Genomic DNA, 14585 nt, shown 5'->3' with positions numbered 1-14585 from the left:
GTAAATAATCGATTTAATGATTAATTAGAATATTGTTAGAATAGCTCCTTACACCTTGCGTGTTGCATGCATGAAAACCTAATAAGCTATATAAAACAATAGAAGTACTGCGATTTTCACCAAATAACACATAAATCATTCCCCCCCCCATCCCATCTAGAATTGGTGGATCGGACCACACATGAATTAGATACTCGGATCGAATCACAAACAAACTGGTAGAAGAGGTGTCGTCAAGAGCTCACCGAGGAAAAGGACATTTCTAAGGGTCGTGAGGTTGAGGTGGCCGCAATGCTTGAGGTAGGGGAGGTCACACTGTTGGTGGTGAGATCCTATGGCGCAGTTCGCCGGTGAGGAGGGTGCGTTACCGGATCTAGGCGCCGCACTGCCTAGAGTTGTCACTCGTCCCTGCACCGCTGATCCCAGCTGCCCTAGATCGAAAATCGATTCTATCAGGGGGAGGGGGAGAGGAGGGATAGGAGTTTCTGCGTGATGTGTGTTTGCATCTAGCGATGGAGCTCCATGGAGACTTTGAAAGTGCATCTAGTCCATATGTGTGGTTTTGGTAATTAATGACAATACCTATGGACTAACAGTGGTGTTGAGTTTGTTAGTAGGTTGTTCCATAGATGATGCATGGATGAGAGATATGCATGAGCTCTAGGTAAATGGGGAGATTGAGAATGCATCAAGATGAATGAGCTCTAAGTGATGCTCATAAGAAGAAGAAGAAGCTCAATAAGATTAGCAATAAGCTTGAAGGCTAAGTTACTTGTGGAGATCAAGTAACTAAAGGTATGAATTGTTAATAGAGTTTTATGGACTAACCCGTGTACTATGTGTTTAATAATGAGTGGGGTTAGATTCTATATGAAGATTGACAATATACGTGAAGGCTAATAAGTTACTTGTGGAGATCAAGTAACTTAAGGTATAAATGTTGTCATTTAGGTTTTATGGACTAACCCATGTACTTTGTGCTTGAGAGTGAGTTGGGATTAGGATCCATAAAAAGGCATAAGTTGAATTGAAATCATATATGCCAAGAGTGAAGAACAAGAGTGGACTCCATATATGAAAAAGTGAATTCTTTGAAGATGTCGAATACAAAATGGTTTTCTATGGCAAGACGGTGAAGGGCAAGCAAGACTCGGCTGCGATGGACCATCCGTGGTGAAGGGCAAGCAAATGGCTTGGCGCCGAAGGACCAAGGCGGTGGTGAAGAGCGAGTGAAGGCTTTACGCCGATGGACCGTGCGAGGCTATGTGAAGCTATAGATGATTCACATCAATCATATGAAGAATCAAGAAGAGATGGAGTGAAGAATATATGGAAGTTGGCAACCCTCAAGGTTTGAAAGAAAAAGAAGCGGTACTTGAAAGTTTTCAAATGCTCAAAGTGGTTCAAACGAGTTTTATCTTTGAATTTGAGTATAGGTATGCCGCACTATTAAGAGGGATGCAACGTGAGCTAATTGTCGCGTCTCAGTGCTCAAGAGTTCCCAACCAAACCCAAAGTGAGAGTTTGTTGTTAAGAGTCCGGAGCGGAAAGTGCGGAAGTGTCCAAAATGGGTTTTGGAGTGTTCCTAATTTGATCCTATGTGTTTTAGGTCATGAATTCAGTTGGGATGTGTAGCCCTCTGAATAAGCTTTCCATAGAGTCCAAAATCGTCGAAATCGGACTCCGGGTTCAAAAGTTATCGCCGTTTTTCGGAGGTCAGCTGTGCTGTACTCGGAGACTCCGGTGAAGACCGGACTCTCCGGTACCTGGAAAGGCCGGAGACTCCGGTGAAGTCCGGATACTCCGGTGAAGTCCGGATACTCCGGTACCTGGAGTGGCCGGAGACTCCGGGAAGTCTCTGGGGCTGTTTTCTGGGTTAAGTGCCGACCGGAGACTCCGGTGTAGGCCGGATACTCCGGTAAAAGTCCAGAAAAGAGCGTAACGGCTAGTTCTGACACATTCTGTGACCGTTATGATGCCGTATTTGGATTTAGGGCCGGATACTCCGGTGTTCACCGGATACTCCGGTCAGTTCTGTCAAAAACAGTAACGGCTAGTTGTTTGGAGTGGGCTATTTATACCCCACTCACCCCATCCTTTGGGGCTGCTGCAAGGGCACGAAAAGAACACATTTCTAGAGCCAAAAGAACCTCTCCCACTCCATTCTAGTGTGTGATTTGAGAAGAAAAGTGAGTTGGGTTGAGAGATTGGAAGATTGAGTGCAAGTGAGCTAAAATCCAATCTTGAGCACTTGAGTTCTTGACAAGAAGTTCTCGAAGCGTTTGTTACTCTTGGAGGTGAAGCCTCCTAGCCGGCTAGGTGTTGCCCGGTGAGCTCCCGCGCGTGTGGTGAGCCGCGGGAAAGTTTGTGAAGGTCGATCTCGCCTCCGAAAGGGAAGAGATAAAGCTAGTGGATCGAGGAAAGCGGTTGAAAGAGACCCGGCTCGTTGGAGCTTCCTCAACGGAGACGTAGGATTCACGGTGGTGAATCCGAACTTCGGGAAACAAATCTTTGTGTCTCCTCTCTTGTTCCTTACTTTTATGTTCTTGCTCAAATCTTTATGCATATTGCTCGATCTACTTGTTTGTGTGTATTTGAGTGTAGGTTCTTCGTGAATCTACTTGGAATCATCTCCGGGAACACACGACATCACTTGGTTTGAGCTAGAACTCTCTACTCATCATTTATATTCAGTTTCGGGCTCAGTTCTGTACAGAACCCGGAGAATCCGGCTGTTACCGGAGTTTCCGGACCTGTACACACAGGCATATGAACAGTATTTTTAGCCTTTTTCAATTTAAGTTTTATTGCATATCTCTTGCTAGAATTGAGTAATTTTTGTCACCTTAGGATTGTAATTTTCACACTTCTTTAGGGTGATTGTGCACTAGTTGAGCCTAGCATATTTAGGTTTTTCTCTTATGAAAAACTCGTTAGTTTATATTCCGCTGCAAGTTTAGGCTAACGGTAGAAAGGGTTGAATTTTTGTAAAAACGCCTATTCACCCCCCTCTAGGCGACATCATTGTCCTTTCAGACTTCTGGCAAGAAGGTAAGACGAGCAGCAGAGGGCCATAGGAAGGGCAAAAGAAGATGTGTGGCAAGGTGCTGTCTCATCGGAGAACTCTGAGGGTGGCATGAGAGAAGAAGAGGGCATAGGGTGGCGTAGGGAGTGGAGCACGTGACACAGTGACACTCTTCCACGTTGGCGACGAAGCGGTTGAATGGCAGCGTTGATCCACCCCTGCGAGTTCATACACGGACGGTGTTTGAGGCATGGACACGAGGCTAGGGTATGCGGTAGCAGCGAGGAAGAAGGGGAGGATGCATAGGCCAGGGGCAAGTAATGGAGACGGGTGGTTGGATGGTTGCAGGATCGTGGCCCACTTGTCAGCCCTCTATATGGATTCTGGATAACGTAACACAGAACGATTAGCAAACCCAAAACGCGGAGCGGAAGAAAATTAACATGGGATATATGAGCCACCTAATGTTGCAACGACGCAGCATTCAGGATGGGCGCGTGACTCATGGGATTCAGGATGAGCACGAGACTCATTAGAAACTTTTTAATTAATAGAGAAAGGTGATGATTAATTCGACAAAAATTACCTCTCCCTTTATTTTTTCACATATTTTTTTAATTTATTTTCCTTTGTTTCTTAAGTTTTAACTTTCTTCTGTTCTTGCCAGGGGTTTGTACATTGCCTGGTTCCTTCCTTTGGCAATTTATTAATAAATTTACAATGGTGGGGGCTTCCTTCACTGTAGCCCTTGAAAAAACTCTCTCTATTGCAAATCACGTCGTCGACCGCGTGTATGACTATCTAAATGAAGGCTCCGCCGCTTGACCAGCTCAATCCGACCAGACGTGGTCGGTGGCGTCGCAATAGTAATGTAGTATTCACCTTGCGATCTCTTGCAGCTAGGACGAGGGGCGAGCCAACACAGAGATGAGAGAGCTAACTCTATCATGGCATGACTGCTACTATGCTACACCACCACGGCAGCGGCGATTCATCTTCCTCGTTCAGTTGCTCTGGCTTCCGGCACGTTAAACTGTCCGAGAATTAGGTCTATTTGAAAAAAAAACTCACTCTGAGATTTATGCATAATATAGAGTTTGTAAGTTGAAACAAAGTTATTTATGTATTTATTTTTAATATAAAATATGAACAAGATGACTCACTTTAACATCACCTTTCTATCCTCAACTCTAGCTAAAAAATTCATAAAACTATAAATATATAGCTATAAAAATTATTAGAGTCGAAACTCTACCAAACAAACTTCTAATTAAGTATTTAGGTGGACATGGATTGGCTGCCAGGACTCGAGTCTATATAAAAATTTGAACAAGTCGAGCGATTGCAGCATATATCAGTTACAGTAGCCAAATAAATTTTAGCGGTATTTATCATCTGAGTTCTGTACCATTGACAGTACGGAGGTCGGTAACATCCTTTCCACATTATTAAAAGAAACAAATGTAATCTGAATTGCACACACTGACTAGATTCCATTACTGGGCAATGTATGTTATTTGCTTCGTCATCAAATGCACACGATTGAGACCAACTGGCCTATGGACACGATTAGACCTTCTCCTCCGGGGACAGCTCGTGCAAAGCCTTCGCCGGCCGGCCGCCGGCAGTGTCAGCTTGGCCACGGCAGTGCTCCGCATTGCAGCACTCGGCATCTTTGCTGCAGAAAAGGAAGTAGAACCCGACTCCGAGGTCCACCGCGGTGACCCCACACACGGCCAGCTTCAGCGCCAGCCCCGGCATCGCATCGGCCACGCGCAACGCGAACGTGTTGCCCAGCGCCGCTGAGACGGCCGGCGATCCTGACCCGCCGCCGCTCGACCACCCTGGCGGCCGGGTTGCGCCGCAACTTCTCGAGCTTCACGACGCAGCACAGGAGCGGCGCGATGAGGTAGTAGGCGACGATCACGAACGCGAGGTCCCGCGAGCTGTGGCGCGCGCGGTACACCGCACCCACGAAGCTGCCGGCCACGGCAAGGAAGACGAACACAGTGAGCACGCAGCGTGCCCAGCCGCACCAGCCCCTCTGGCCCGGCATCTGGCCAAGCCGGAGCGGCTGCTGCGGCGGCGGCACTGGTGGTTCTTGCACAACGGCGGTGGTCACGGGCTGCATGCACGGTGGCGGCTGTGGAACGCCGAACGCGCGCTGTCCGCCATTGATTTTAAGGGGCTCGAGCTGCTGCTGCGGGCGACGTCGACAGTGTTGTAGTTGCAGGCGTTTCTTTGTTGCCTTGAGACCTCCACTATAGGAGCAACCAGGTAAAGAAATTTTATAAGATCCGGCTGAGAAAGACCTTTATGAGACTTATAAAATTTCTTTCCAGCAACTGGCCGCGGCAACAAGAGAAATGAGTTTCAAATTCGAGAGAGAGATGAGTTCCACAGAAAGCGCAGAGGAGCGTGTCGCTGTGCTCGAGAGCGCGTCTGACATTTCCACGCGCCCCTCGTACATATCCAGGGTTAACCGAGTGACAGTTGACTATTCGGAACAAATTTACAAACCAAATCACCTTAAAACAGCACTTCAAATTCATATACACGATTTGTTCAAAGCTCAAATAGTTGACTAAGCCACAAAAGTACCACAAGCATGTTCATACAGTTAACTTTGGGGATACAAGTGCCATACAAGCCTGCTATCGCATATGAGTCTACCTTAGGATAAACCGGCGCACAACTTTCCCTTGCTACCTAGCTATTTCAGTGAAGGGATGAACCATAATAGCTGGTCTCGCAGAGGCCTACGGTAATAGTCGTTACGGGCTAGGCCAATTGCAAGGGTTTCAACAAGCTCCTTAGTTCCGTTCTCGAGGTTGAATGCGCACAGGTTGTTGTTGGTGTCGATGAAGTAGATGCAATTTGCTTTCAGGTTGGGGTGGTCCTTCGCCAGGAAACAGACCGAGTTGTAGTAGCTGACAAAAAGCGCAAGAGGCTCAATATTGTCAATTTCCACCCAAGAAAAGGTCTCCTTATCCAAGATCCAAACAGCAAACTTATTCTGACTCTGGCGCTTAACCCTAATCAAATCACCAGCTGGGGTCTCCACCAGACAGCGAAACCTCCATTGATGCGTGACTTCCTCATCTGGCCATGCACGGGGCGGCTCTGCCCACAGCTCAACCGTACCGTACATATCACAGGTGTACAGCTGACCTCTATGCTTGATGATATCATCCAAAATGTGTTTTGATTCAACCGATGACCAGCTATTAGATCCTTTTCGTGTTACTTTATAACCTTTCTGGTCACCATAAAGGACAGCAACAATGAAGTTCCTCTCATTCATCTCAAGCAACATGGCCTTAGAGAAGGCCCTACGTCCTATTGGGGGGAGTTGGATCTGTGTGCCACTGATGGGATTAACCAGCTGCATGGTTCCATGAGTTTGACTGAAGTAGATAAGCCAACCATGGGAAGAACCAATCGGAGCCCATAGAGATCCAAAGAGTGAGACAGTGCTAGGGAGATGGATGATTTGATTCTTTCTTTCAGGAACACAAAAAAATTGAGCACCAAGCTGAATTGGGGGGAGCATCAGCCATGGGTCTACCCTTGGACGGTTTGACACATCCCTGCAGGCATGGTTCCAAGAGGTGCACACAGCACGAAATCTGATATAGTCAGGGATGGCAAGCTTCTTTATTATTATCCCAATAATATCATTTTGAAGAGTAGCCCAATTTCCCATGCCACTGGAGTTACCTTCTACGAGCCTGAAAAAAAAAACCTAGTATCAGTAGGCATCGGATCAATGAAAATACAATATAATAAAGACAATAACTTCTAGCAGCTAGTTTGTGAAATGGTTTAAATAACATGATAAGGTTATCACTATTCAGTATCCAATGCACTCAAATCGAGTTGAATTTATACAGCATGTTTCTGATAGGTACAACTAAAGAGCAGTACATATATACAAATCTAGTGAAAACCATATGAGATGCCGCTCTCATTTATATATGTGTGTTGATTGAAGAGATAAAAAGGCGAACTACTTAAAAAATGCAAATTGTTAAGTCTTAAGTCAAATTGGTGAAACAAGCTAGATTGTTATAACGAAACATCTACCTCTTGACTCTTGAGTGCATACACAAGTAGAGTTTTGATTAAAAAAAAAAACATCTTGACTTGCTGCCTTCACGACTAGACTTTGACAAAAGTAACAGCATAACCTGTTTTTGTTACGTTGAGTGCATACACAGGTAGAGTTTTGATAAATACAGCTTAACTTACTGCCTTCATGAGTAGATTTTGACAAAAGTAGCAGCATAACCTGTTTTTGTTACGTTGAGCGCATACACAGGTAGAGTTCTGATAAAAACAGCTTAACTTGCTGCCTTCATGAGTAGATTTTGACAAAAGTAGCAGCATAACCTGTTTTTGTTACGTTGAGCGCATACACAGGTAGAGTTCTGATAAAAACAGCTTAACTTGCTGCCTTCATGAACAGACTTTGACAAAAGTAGCAGTGTTATGGGCGGCAAGGCAAGAGGTAATAGTCCAGAGTTAGTTTGATGGTTTGAAGTCAGTTCGGGTGATAGAGATAGAGTTAGAGATAAAGTCCAGTTTGGTTTAAATTCGGTTTGGTTGTTTAGGATAGAATCCCAGTCGGCTAGGTTAGAGATAGAGTCCAGTTTAAATCAATTTAGCTGTTAGCTAGAGATAAGACAGTTTGAGTTGTAATTGGAGTCGGTTTGGGACTCCTGGTCGGCTATATATTCATGGCAGTAGCCTGTATTAGGAATTAAGCAATAAGAAGTATCTATTCCCTATCTTTTTCTATCTCCCCTTTCTACCTCACGTCAGCCCCTCTGCTCCTCCCTATTTCTCTCTGTTATTCTCCCTCTGCTGTGATGTTTCCTCTCAGCCCTCCCTGTTCAACCCAGCCGTGATCACCAGGAGGGTGATCATGGCTCCTACCCACAGGATCTTCAAGACCAGGCCTCGTGTTCATCACAGCTACAACCTATGAAGGTGAGGCCTTACCAAGCAGCATAACCTATTTTTGTACAATGTAACGCTCAAGTTTCCTAAATCCAGAAAATAGCTAAAATGGAGTAGCAACAGTAATCACATTGATTACTTGATGAGATAATATGACAATCCAATTCATCGAGCTTAGAGTATCATTTGTCTATATATGTATCTTCAGAGAATATAATCTCATGGAAAGACATGGGCATGCTAGCTGCATGCATGCTTCCGAGTCAAATCTTGTCTTTTCTATTAAAACAAAGCAATAAAAGTATGTGTTATGTAGCCCATCTTAAGATCATTGTTTCAATCAAACAACAGTAAGCTCAACACTGAACAAAAAACATGAATGACCGAGAATCACATCCAATGACAGAAAACTTCAAATGTAATTTAACCAAGTCAATGTATTCATTGATGGTGGCCTCATGGGTATGTGATAACAGTACCTTGGCACCTTTGCAGACATGCCACTGTTAACCAGTTAGGTGATGTAGAAGTCCAAACTTGACTACAGGAGCGTCGTTATATCTCAAAACTTCAGAAAAAAATGAGGAGAGAACACATCCTGTTGCTTTCAGCATAAGCGACTGCATCAGTTATCATAATGATTAAAAGGAGCGAGTGAAAGAAAACATTTTTAGTGCTTCAGCACTCAAAAAGTCCAAAGGAGGACCTCCTGTCTAAGTATTGCTAGCTTAGCAAAATTCTACAGTCTTCTGTTACCGTGAAAAAGCATCCTTTCATAAGGGATTTATTTTTGTTTCTATTACTATCATTCAACTGTCACTGGAATTGCATTCAGTCAGTTTATTTAAAAAAAAAAACTCAAATCAGGTCTACACCCAATTTGTTTCCCACAAATTACATAAAAACGAATGCACATATAGGTAAGTAAATACAACCTTGCAACAGAAACTGATATGGATGTTGATTATGGGAAGGGGTAGCAGATAGATAGATAAGTTCACCCTCTCTCTGGAGGCTCTAAACCTTCTTTTCTGTCTATTTTCTGCTTGATTAGAATGGGTGCTACGCTCTCCTTTATATAGGAGCAGTCCTAACTAACAAATCTTACCTCTAACTAATCTAATCTTATCTCTAATCCGGGCTACAGGACCGTGCAGCTACAGTGCGCGTCGTGAACAGTAATTCCAGCCCAAACAAGCTCTATCTCAAACCCAATGCCCAGCCCATAACATTACACCACCCCTCGAAGACAGCTTATCCTCGAGCTGTGTGGTGGCCCTAGTTGTAGGCGTTGAAGGCGGCGAAGGATGTGATGTCTCTTGTGCGTGCTCAGTAGGCTGCCAAGGAAGGTCGATGTTGCCCAAGTTTTGATGAAGATAGCAGAATACATTGTACTTGGCCTGTGACATTGAAGAAGGCGCGATGTACGAAAAGGTGTCTGCAGGCTTGGTGTGCTGGAGCCACGGAGCACCATCATCTTTGTTCAGTATGGCTCCAAAGCCGGAGAGGAGCTAAGGTGCAGTATGGATGATGCTTCTTTGGCGATCAGTGCGGCAGAACGACATAATGAGCTGAGTGAAGTCCCAAAGCATTGGTCCCAAGGAGAGGAGCCAAGGAATGCCCAAGACGGCTTCACACTCCTTTCCGATGATGGAAACTTGGACAGATGGGCACACGCCAAGGCTTGGAACGTTGTCGTCGGTGACCATGTGGACCTTGAGGCCGGGTTGAGCACCTAGGCAGCAGGCCGAGCTGCTGGACCTTTGTGGCTGCCAAGAGGGAGTGTGTAGAGCCGGTGTCGACAAGAGCCTGGCACAAACATGTGTCGAAGAGGAGCAAACTATCACTAGGGCCAGTCCTATCAAGAGGGAACATTGCTGCTGCTGGAAGCGGTCCCACGGATGTGACTAACTGTAGGGAGTCTCCAGGGCATGGTGAAATCCTCACGATGCTCCAGGGGACAACAGTGCCATCACTGTGGTGCAAAACCATGCCAAAGCTGGAGAAAATTGTGGCCAAAGGGATGAGGGCAAGGCTTGCCCAGAACACATGAAGTGACCCCAAAGTGCGTAGCCCCGGCACACCCAAGAATACTGGAAGCTGCTGGGCAATAATATCTGAATGGGACCAGGAATTCTTATGTCTTGGAGGAAAACAACCTTCATCACCACTATTAGTGACGTCTTGCCCATACTCCTTAATAACAGGCTACAGGTTGTGATGCACTCCAAGACACATCTTCATAGCCTCCTGGATCTTGTCAGCATGCTAGTATGCAGAAGTTGCCTCTACAGCCAGCGTGTGCTTGTTCCCATTGATGAATATGTCGGGTGCGGCAGCAAGAGTTGGGTCCAAGAGTGCCACGGAAGGAGAGGCAAAGGCCGTCCAGCGGAGACTCAACAAACTAAAGCCGTAGTGGAAGCAGTGTTACTTGGACACCAGTGTCCAAATTTTTTTGCCAAATCGGACACCCCAAATCCAAGTTGGATTCCAACACCCGTGTCGGATTCCGAGTTGTATTTCGTGTGTCTAAATTTTATTTACTGAATCGGACACCCGAGTCCAAGTCGGATTCCGATACCCGAGTCTGTGTCCAGGTAACACTGAGTGGGAGACCTTGGCGCGGTGGATGAGGTCCAAGTCGCGCTCCGCCACGATGAGCAGCATATCCGCGCTGGAGTTGCGGTGGAACATTAACTTGCGCTCGCCGGCGCGCTTGAGCATGACGAAGGTCAGCGCTGTGCGCGCGTGCTGGTTGTACAGGCAGCCCTCCAAGTTGACGTTGTTCTGCTTCAGGATGTCAACGAGCATGTGCCCAAACTCGTTGTCGTTGAACTTGCCGAGGCAGGTGGAGGAGCCGTCGAGCTTGGAGATGGTGCAGGAGACGTTGGCTGGTGCACTGCCGAGGGCCTTGACAAAGCCGCCAGACTAAGCCAACGAGAGGCCAGCTACGTCCAGCATGAAATCGATGAGCATCTCGCCGACTCGACCAAGACGTCTGTTGGAGGCAGATGCGGCCCGATAGCGCAGGCGGTGCACGACAAAGGAGCTGCAACCCCTCGTGGTTCTGGCTGGCGTCGGCGAAGAAGAGGCGCGCCAGGGTGGACGACGCCGAAAATCTCGTAGGTGGCGCCGGGCGGAGGAAAGTGGGGGTTGGGAGGTCCGGCGAAAGGGGGTCGTGCGGGCGGCCGGGGCTGCAGAGGCCGTAGGCAACCGAGGCATGTGCGCATGGACGTAGCGGCCGAGCAGGTGGTCGAAGGCGACAAATCCGGCGCCGAGACGAGCCCAGAGATGTTGGGGGCAAAGGAGCGCCTGCTAGATCTACGAGTGGAGCGGGAGGCGGCGCTGGTCGGAGGGGCGGCATCGAGCAGGAGGCTAGATTCGGGTGGCGACACGAGCAGAGTGGGTGGCGCCGGTCGGCTATCGGGTGGCTAGGCGGAGCAGTCGGCGTCGAGCAGAGGGCGGGGCGCCGAGGAGCGACCGAGCGGATCTGCACGGCCATGCGGTGCAGGGCGGTGCACGACGGAGGAGAGACAGCCCCACGTGGATCGAGTCGGCGACAGCGGATCCAAGCAGGGCGACGGGGCGGGCGGCACGGATGGAGGAGCAGCGGCCCCGTGTGGGTCGAGTGGCGAGGCGGCGATGGATCCCGCACCAAGAGGAGCGGATCGGCCAAGGTCGAGGTGGGCAACGTCGGAAGATGTCAGGCGGTGGCCGGAGTCAGTGGAGATCCTGCGAAGCGGAGTGAGAGACTGCCCAACGAGTGGCTGGCAGGGGTGGCCGATGCTGCATAGACTGGCAGAGCGAAGCGGAGGATGCCTGGAGTAGCCAACTCAGCAGGAACCAACGGGCCCTCGTCGTTTGGCTCAACGTTGCGGGCGTTGTCCTCCATCTGCTGCTTCGCGCAGAAGAAGGAATCGCCAAGGCCCACCTCACCGTCTGCACCATTTGTTCCACCTTTTGCGTTGCGCCGAAGTGGAAATGGTCGAGGAACTCCGCGTAGGTCTGGAAGAACTTCATGGGCTCTTTGGTGATCGGCTCTCCCATGATGGATGGGTGTGGTGGGAGTTGGCTAATGGAACTGTGATGGTAGGGAAGGGTAGTGGTGGTCGTAGGAAGGAGATGATTCTGATACCAAATGATATGGACGTTGATTATGAAAAGGGGTAGCAGATAGATAGATGAGTCCGCCCTCTCTCTCGAGGCTCTGAACCTTCTTTTCTATCTATTTTCTGCTTGATTGCAATGGATATATATAAGAGTGGTCCTAACTAACAAATCTTATCTCTAACTAATCTAATCTTATCTCTAATCCGGGCTATAGTACCGCACAGCTACAGTGCGCGTCATGAACAGTGATTCCTGCCCAAACAAGCTATATCTCAGACCCAATGCCTAGCCCATAACATAAACTTTCTAAATCACAAAACAATATAGTCTTTTATTGTTTGTGTTCTAAAACTGTACAAGATCAAAGTAATAGCACTTGAATTAACCGAACAAAGAGTGCACCACAGGAAAAATGAACAGGTTAGTTAACATGATAATTTCCTGTAAACAGTTGTAAAAAGTCTCCATTAGGCATTAGGCCGGCAGCAGGGTAGTGCCTGATTGCCCATTACGCAAGCTAGAAGACCCACCTAAGAGCATCTCCAACAGTGTAGCTAGTTGCTATCTATTATTTCTTCCACATTATATAGATAGTGCAAAAGCTTACCTCTCCAATTGTTGGTTTATAGCTTAATTAAAGTTTTAATTAGTCCATCCATCTATGTTCTCTCTCAACCAATCACCATGTACCTTTTGTCTTGTATTTAATGCCTCATGTGTTATAGTCTACCTACACATTAAGAGCTAGCTTTTCTCTCTTTTTCACCTCTCTCCTCCACGTAGACAAAAATCTGATATGAACAACCTTATAGATAGCTGACATGTATTATTGAAGACACTCTAAACGGTCAAGGCGGCAATTAGGGGTGGTGCCTAGCGCCTATCTGTTCGATTTTAGAAACAGTGGCCACAAAGATGGTGATAAGCTGCTGCTGCTGCTGCTAAGTTTAGACTGCACTTTTCACTATATTCTTGCATAACTACGGAAAGAATGAATTTTTATGAAGACGCTGACACGAATAACGAACACATGTGATGACTCCAATCCATCGAAACGATCACAGGATAACTAACTAGACACAACACTGCAGATCGCCATCTTTGTTAAATCCCGTTCTTCTCTTAAAACTAACAAAAAAAATAATTTTTTAAGAGCGCGCGTGGCAACATAATGATCACAAAATCATGCATCGTAACATCTGCAACGGCCGCATAATCACATCACTGCAAGACGAAGAACGCCAAAATCCCCAGCCCCAAACCCTACCAAAACCCCCCAATCGACCACCTCAACACCACGCCCCTGCCGCCCAAAACGCCGATCGGCACCCCACGGGCTCGGATCGAGCCATGGATAACCAAGAAACCCTTAGCCCCATACGGAACCAAGAACTCCCACAAAAAAAGCTCGGAATCGACCGATCAAACCGTGAGCATAGCACACGTAACCAAGAGTCCAAGAAATCAGAGGGGCCATGGGATCTCACCTCTCCGCCGCCGTGATCAATAGGGATTGGGGGAGTTGCGGGGAAGAGCGGGGGAGGATGTGGGGATTCTCGGGGAACAGCAGAGGAGGTGGGGATTTCCGGGCGGTTTCTGTGTGGCGCCACGAAGAAGGCCTGGGATTGGACATTGGTTTCTAGCGAAGGGGCCGACTGCCAACGACCCGCCGAGTGACTTTGGCAAGTACTATGTACATTAGAATTGGTCGCTGCCGTAGTCGTGGTCTCGTGGACTCGTGGGGTCCATATTTTTCTCACTTTGACATGACCTTTGCTTTTCCCATGGAGTGAATCCTTGTTCATAAAAATATGCCACAGAATTTACAACTGAAGGAAAAGTAAATAAAGCTACAGTAGTCCAAACTCAATTTTCATGTATTACTCTACTCCATCTGTTAAAAAAGTAAGGCATATTTGTTTTGAAAAGTTAAACTTCATAAGTTTTGATCATCAATTAGTTAAAGTATATACATATTTAGTATATAAAAATTGTTTCGACAGATTTATCTTTCAAAATATTTTTAATATAATATTAATTTATAGCAATTGATAATATATTATAAAAGAATAATAATCAAATTTTAATTTTGATGATTTTTTAAAATAAAATATATCTTACATTCTTGAATAGATTAGGTATATCGCAGATAATTTAGTGCCCCAAGCTTTATTCATCATTCTCACGATAGGTTTTATTTTAATTATGTCACAACATTTTTCTTTTTGAGATGGAACACTAGGATTCCATTAGCCTTGGTGCGCGGTAGTGGCAGACACAGTGAGAATAAAAATCAAGAATTTGATCCGACCACGTAGATCGTTCAGTATGCAACTAACTTTTTGCCAAGCGTTATTCTTGTTTTTCGGCCATTGTTTTGTCAGTGGGCTTCTCAAAAATACAAGTTTCGCGATCGTCATTAGTCAACTTATGTGACTTTTTAATATATTTTCTTAAAAACTCGGAAATAAAAGAAACCATAGAAAAC

General features: G+C 46.4%; 1 protein-coding gene and 1 pseudogene across 4 annotated transcripts; both read right to left on the bottom strand.

The window, feature by feature from the left end:
- Positions 1-4388: 4388 nt before the first annotated feature.
- On the bottom strand, positions 4389-5413 carry LOC133898155 (uncharacterized; annotated as a pseudogene).
- A 123-nt stretch (positions 5414-5536) lies between these two features.
- LOC133898109 (F-box protein At2g05970-like) lies at positions 5537-13779 on the bottom strand. 4 transcript variants are annotated; one of them, XM_062338835.1, is made up of 3 exons: positions 13585-13728; positions 8467-8585; positions 5537-6756 (listed from the first exon to the last, which is right to left on the bottom strand). In XM_062338835.1, the coding sequence occupies exons 2-3, from the start codon at positions 8484-8486 to the stop codon at positions 5739-5741; spliced, it is 1038 nt and encodes a 345-aa protein (XP_062194819.1). In that variant the 5' UTR covers positions 8487-8585; positions 13585-13728; the 3' UTR covers positions 5537-5738. The 4 variants fall into 4 exon arrangements, with proteins under 4 accessions (XP_062194819.1, XP_062194820.1, XP_062194818.1 ...); XM_062338836.1 differs by having other exon boundaries at positions 8467-8591; positions 13585-13725; XM_062338834.1 differs by having other exon boundaries at positions 8467-8607; positions 13585-13719.
- Between the last annotated feature and the right edge of the window lie 806 nt (positions 13780-14585).

Source organism: Phragmites australis, chromosome 2 (assembly GCF_958298935.1).
Source record: "Phragmites australis chromosome 2, lpPhrAust1.1, whole genome shotgun sequence".
In the NCBI taxonomy this organism is placed as follows: domain Eukaryota; kingdom Viridiplantae; phylum Streptophyta; class Magnoliopsida; order Poales; family Poaceae; genus Phragmites; species Phragmites australis.
This window is presented reverse-complemented; position numbering and strand designations above follow the sequence as displayed.

What these genes read in the sequence shown, in the direction of transcription:
- LOC133898109 (XM_062338833.1), bottom strand. Translation starts at nt 13,730, where the DNA reads ATGTCCAATCCCAGGCCTTCTTCGTGGCGCCACACAGAAACCGCCCGG. An exon ending in TTGATCACGGCGGCGGAGAG is followed by an intron (nt 6,757 to 13,584) that starts GTGAGATCCCAT and finishes TTTTTTTTTCAG; the next exon opens with GCTCGTAGAAGGTAACTCCA.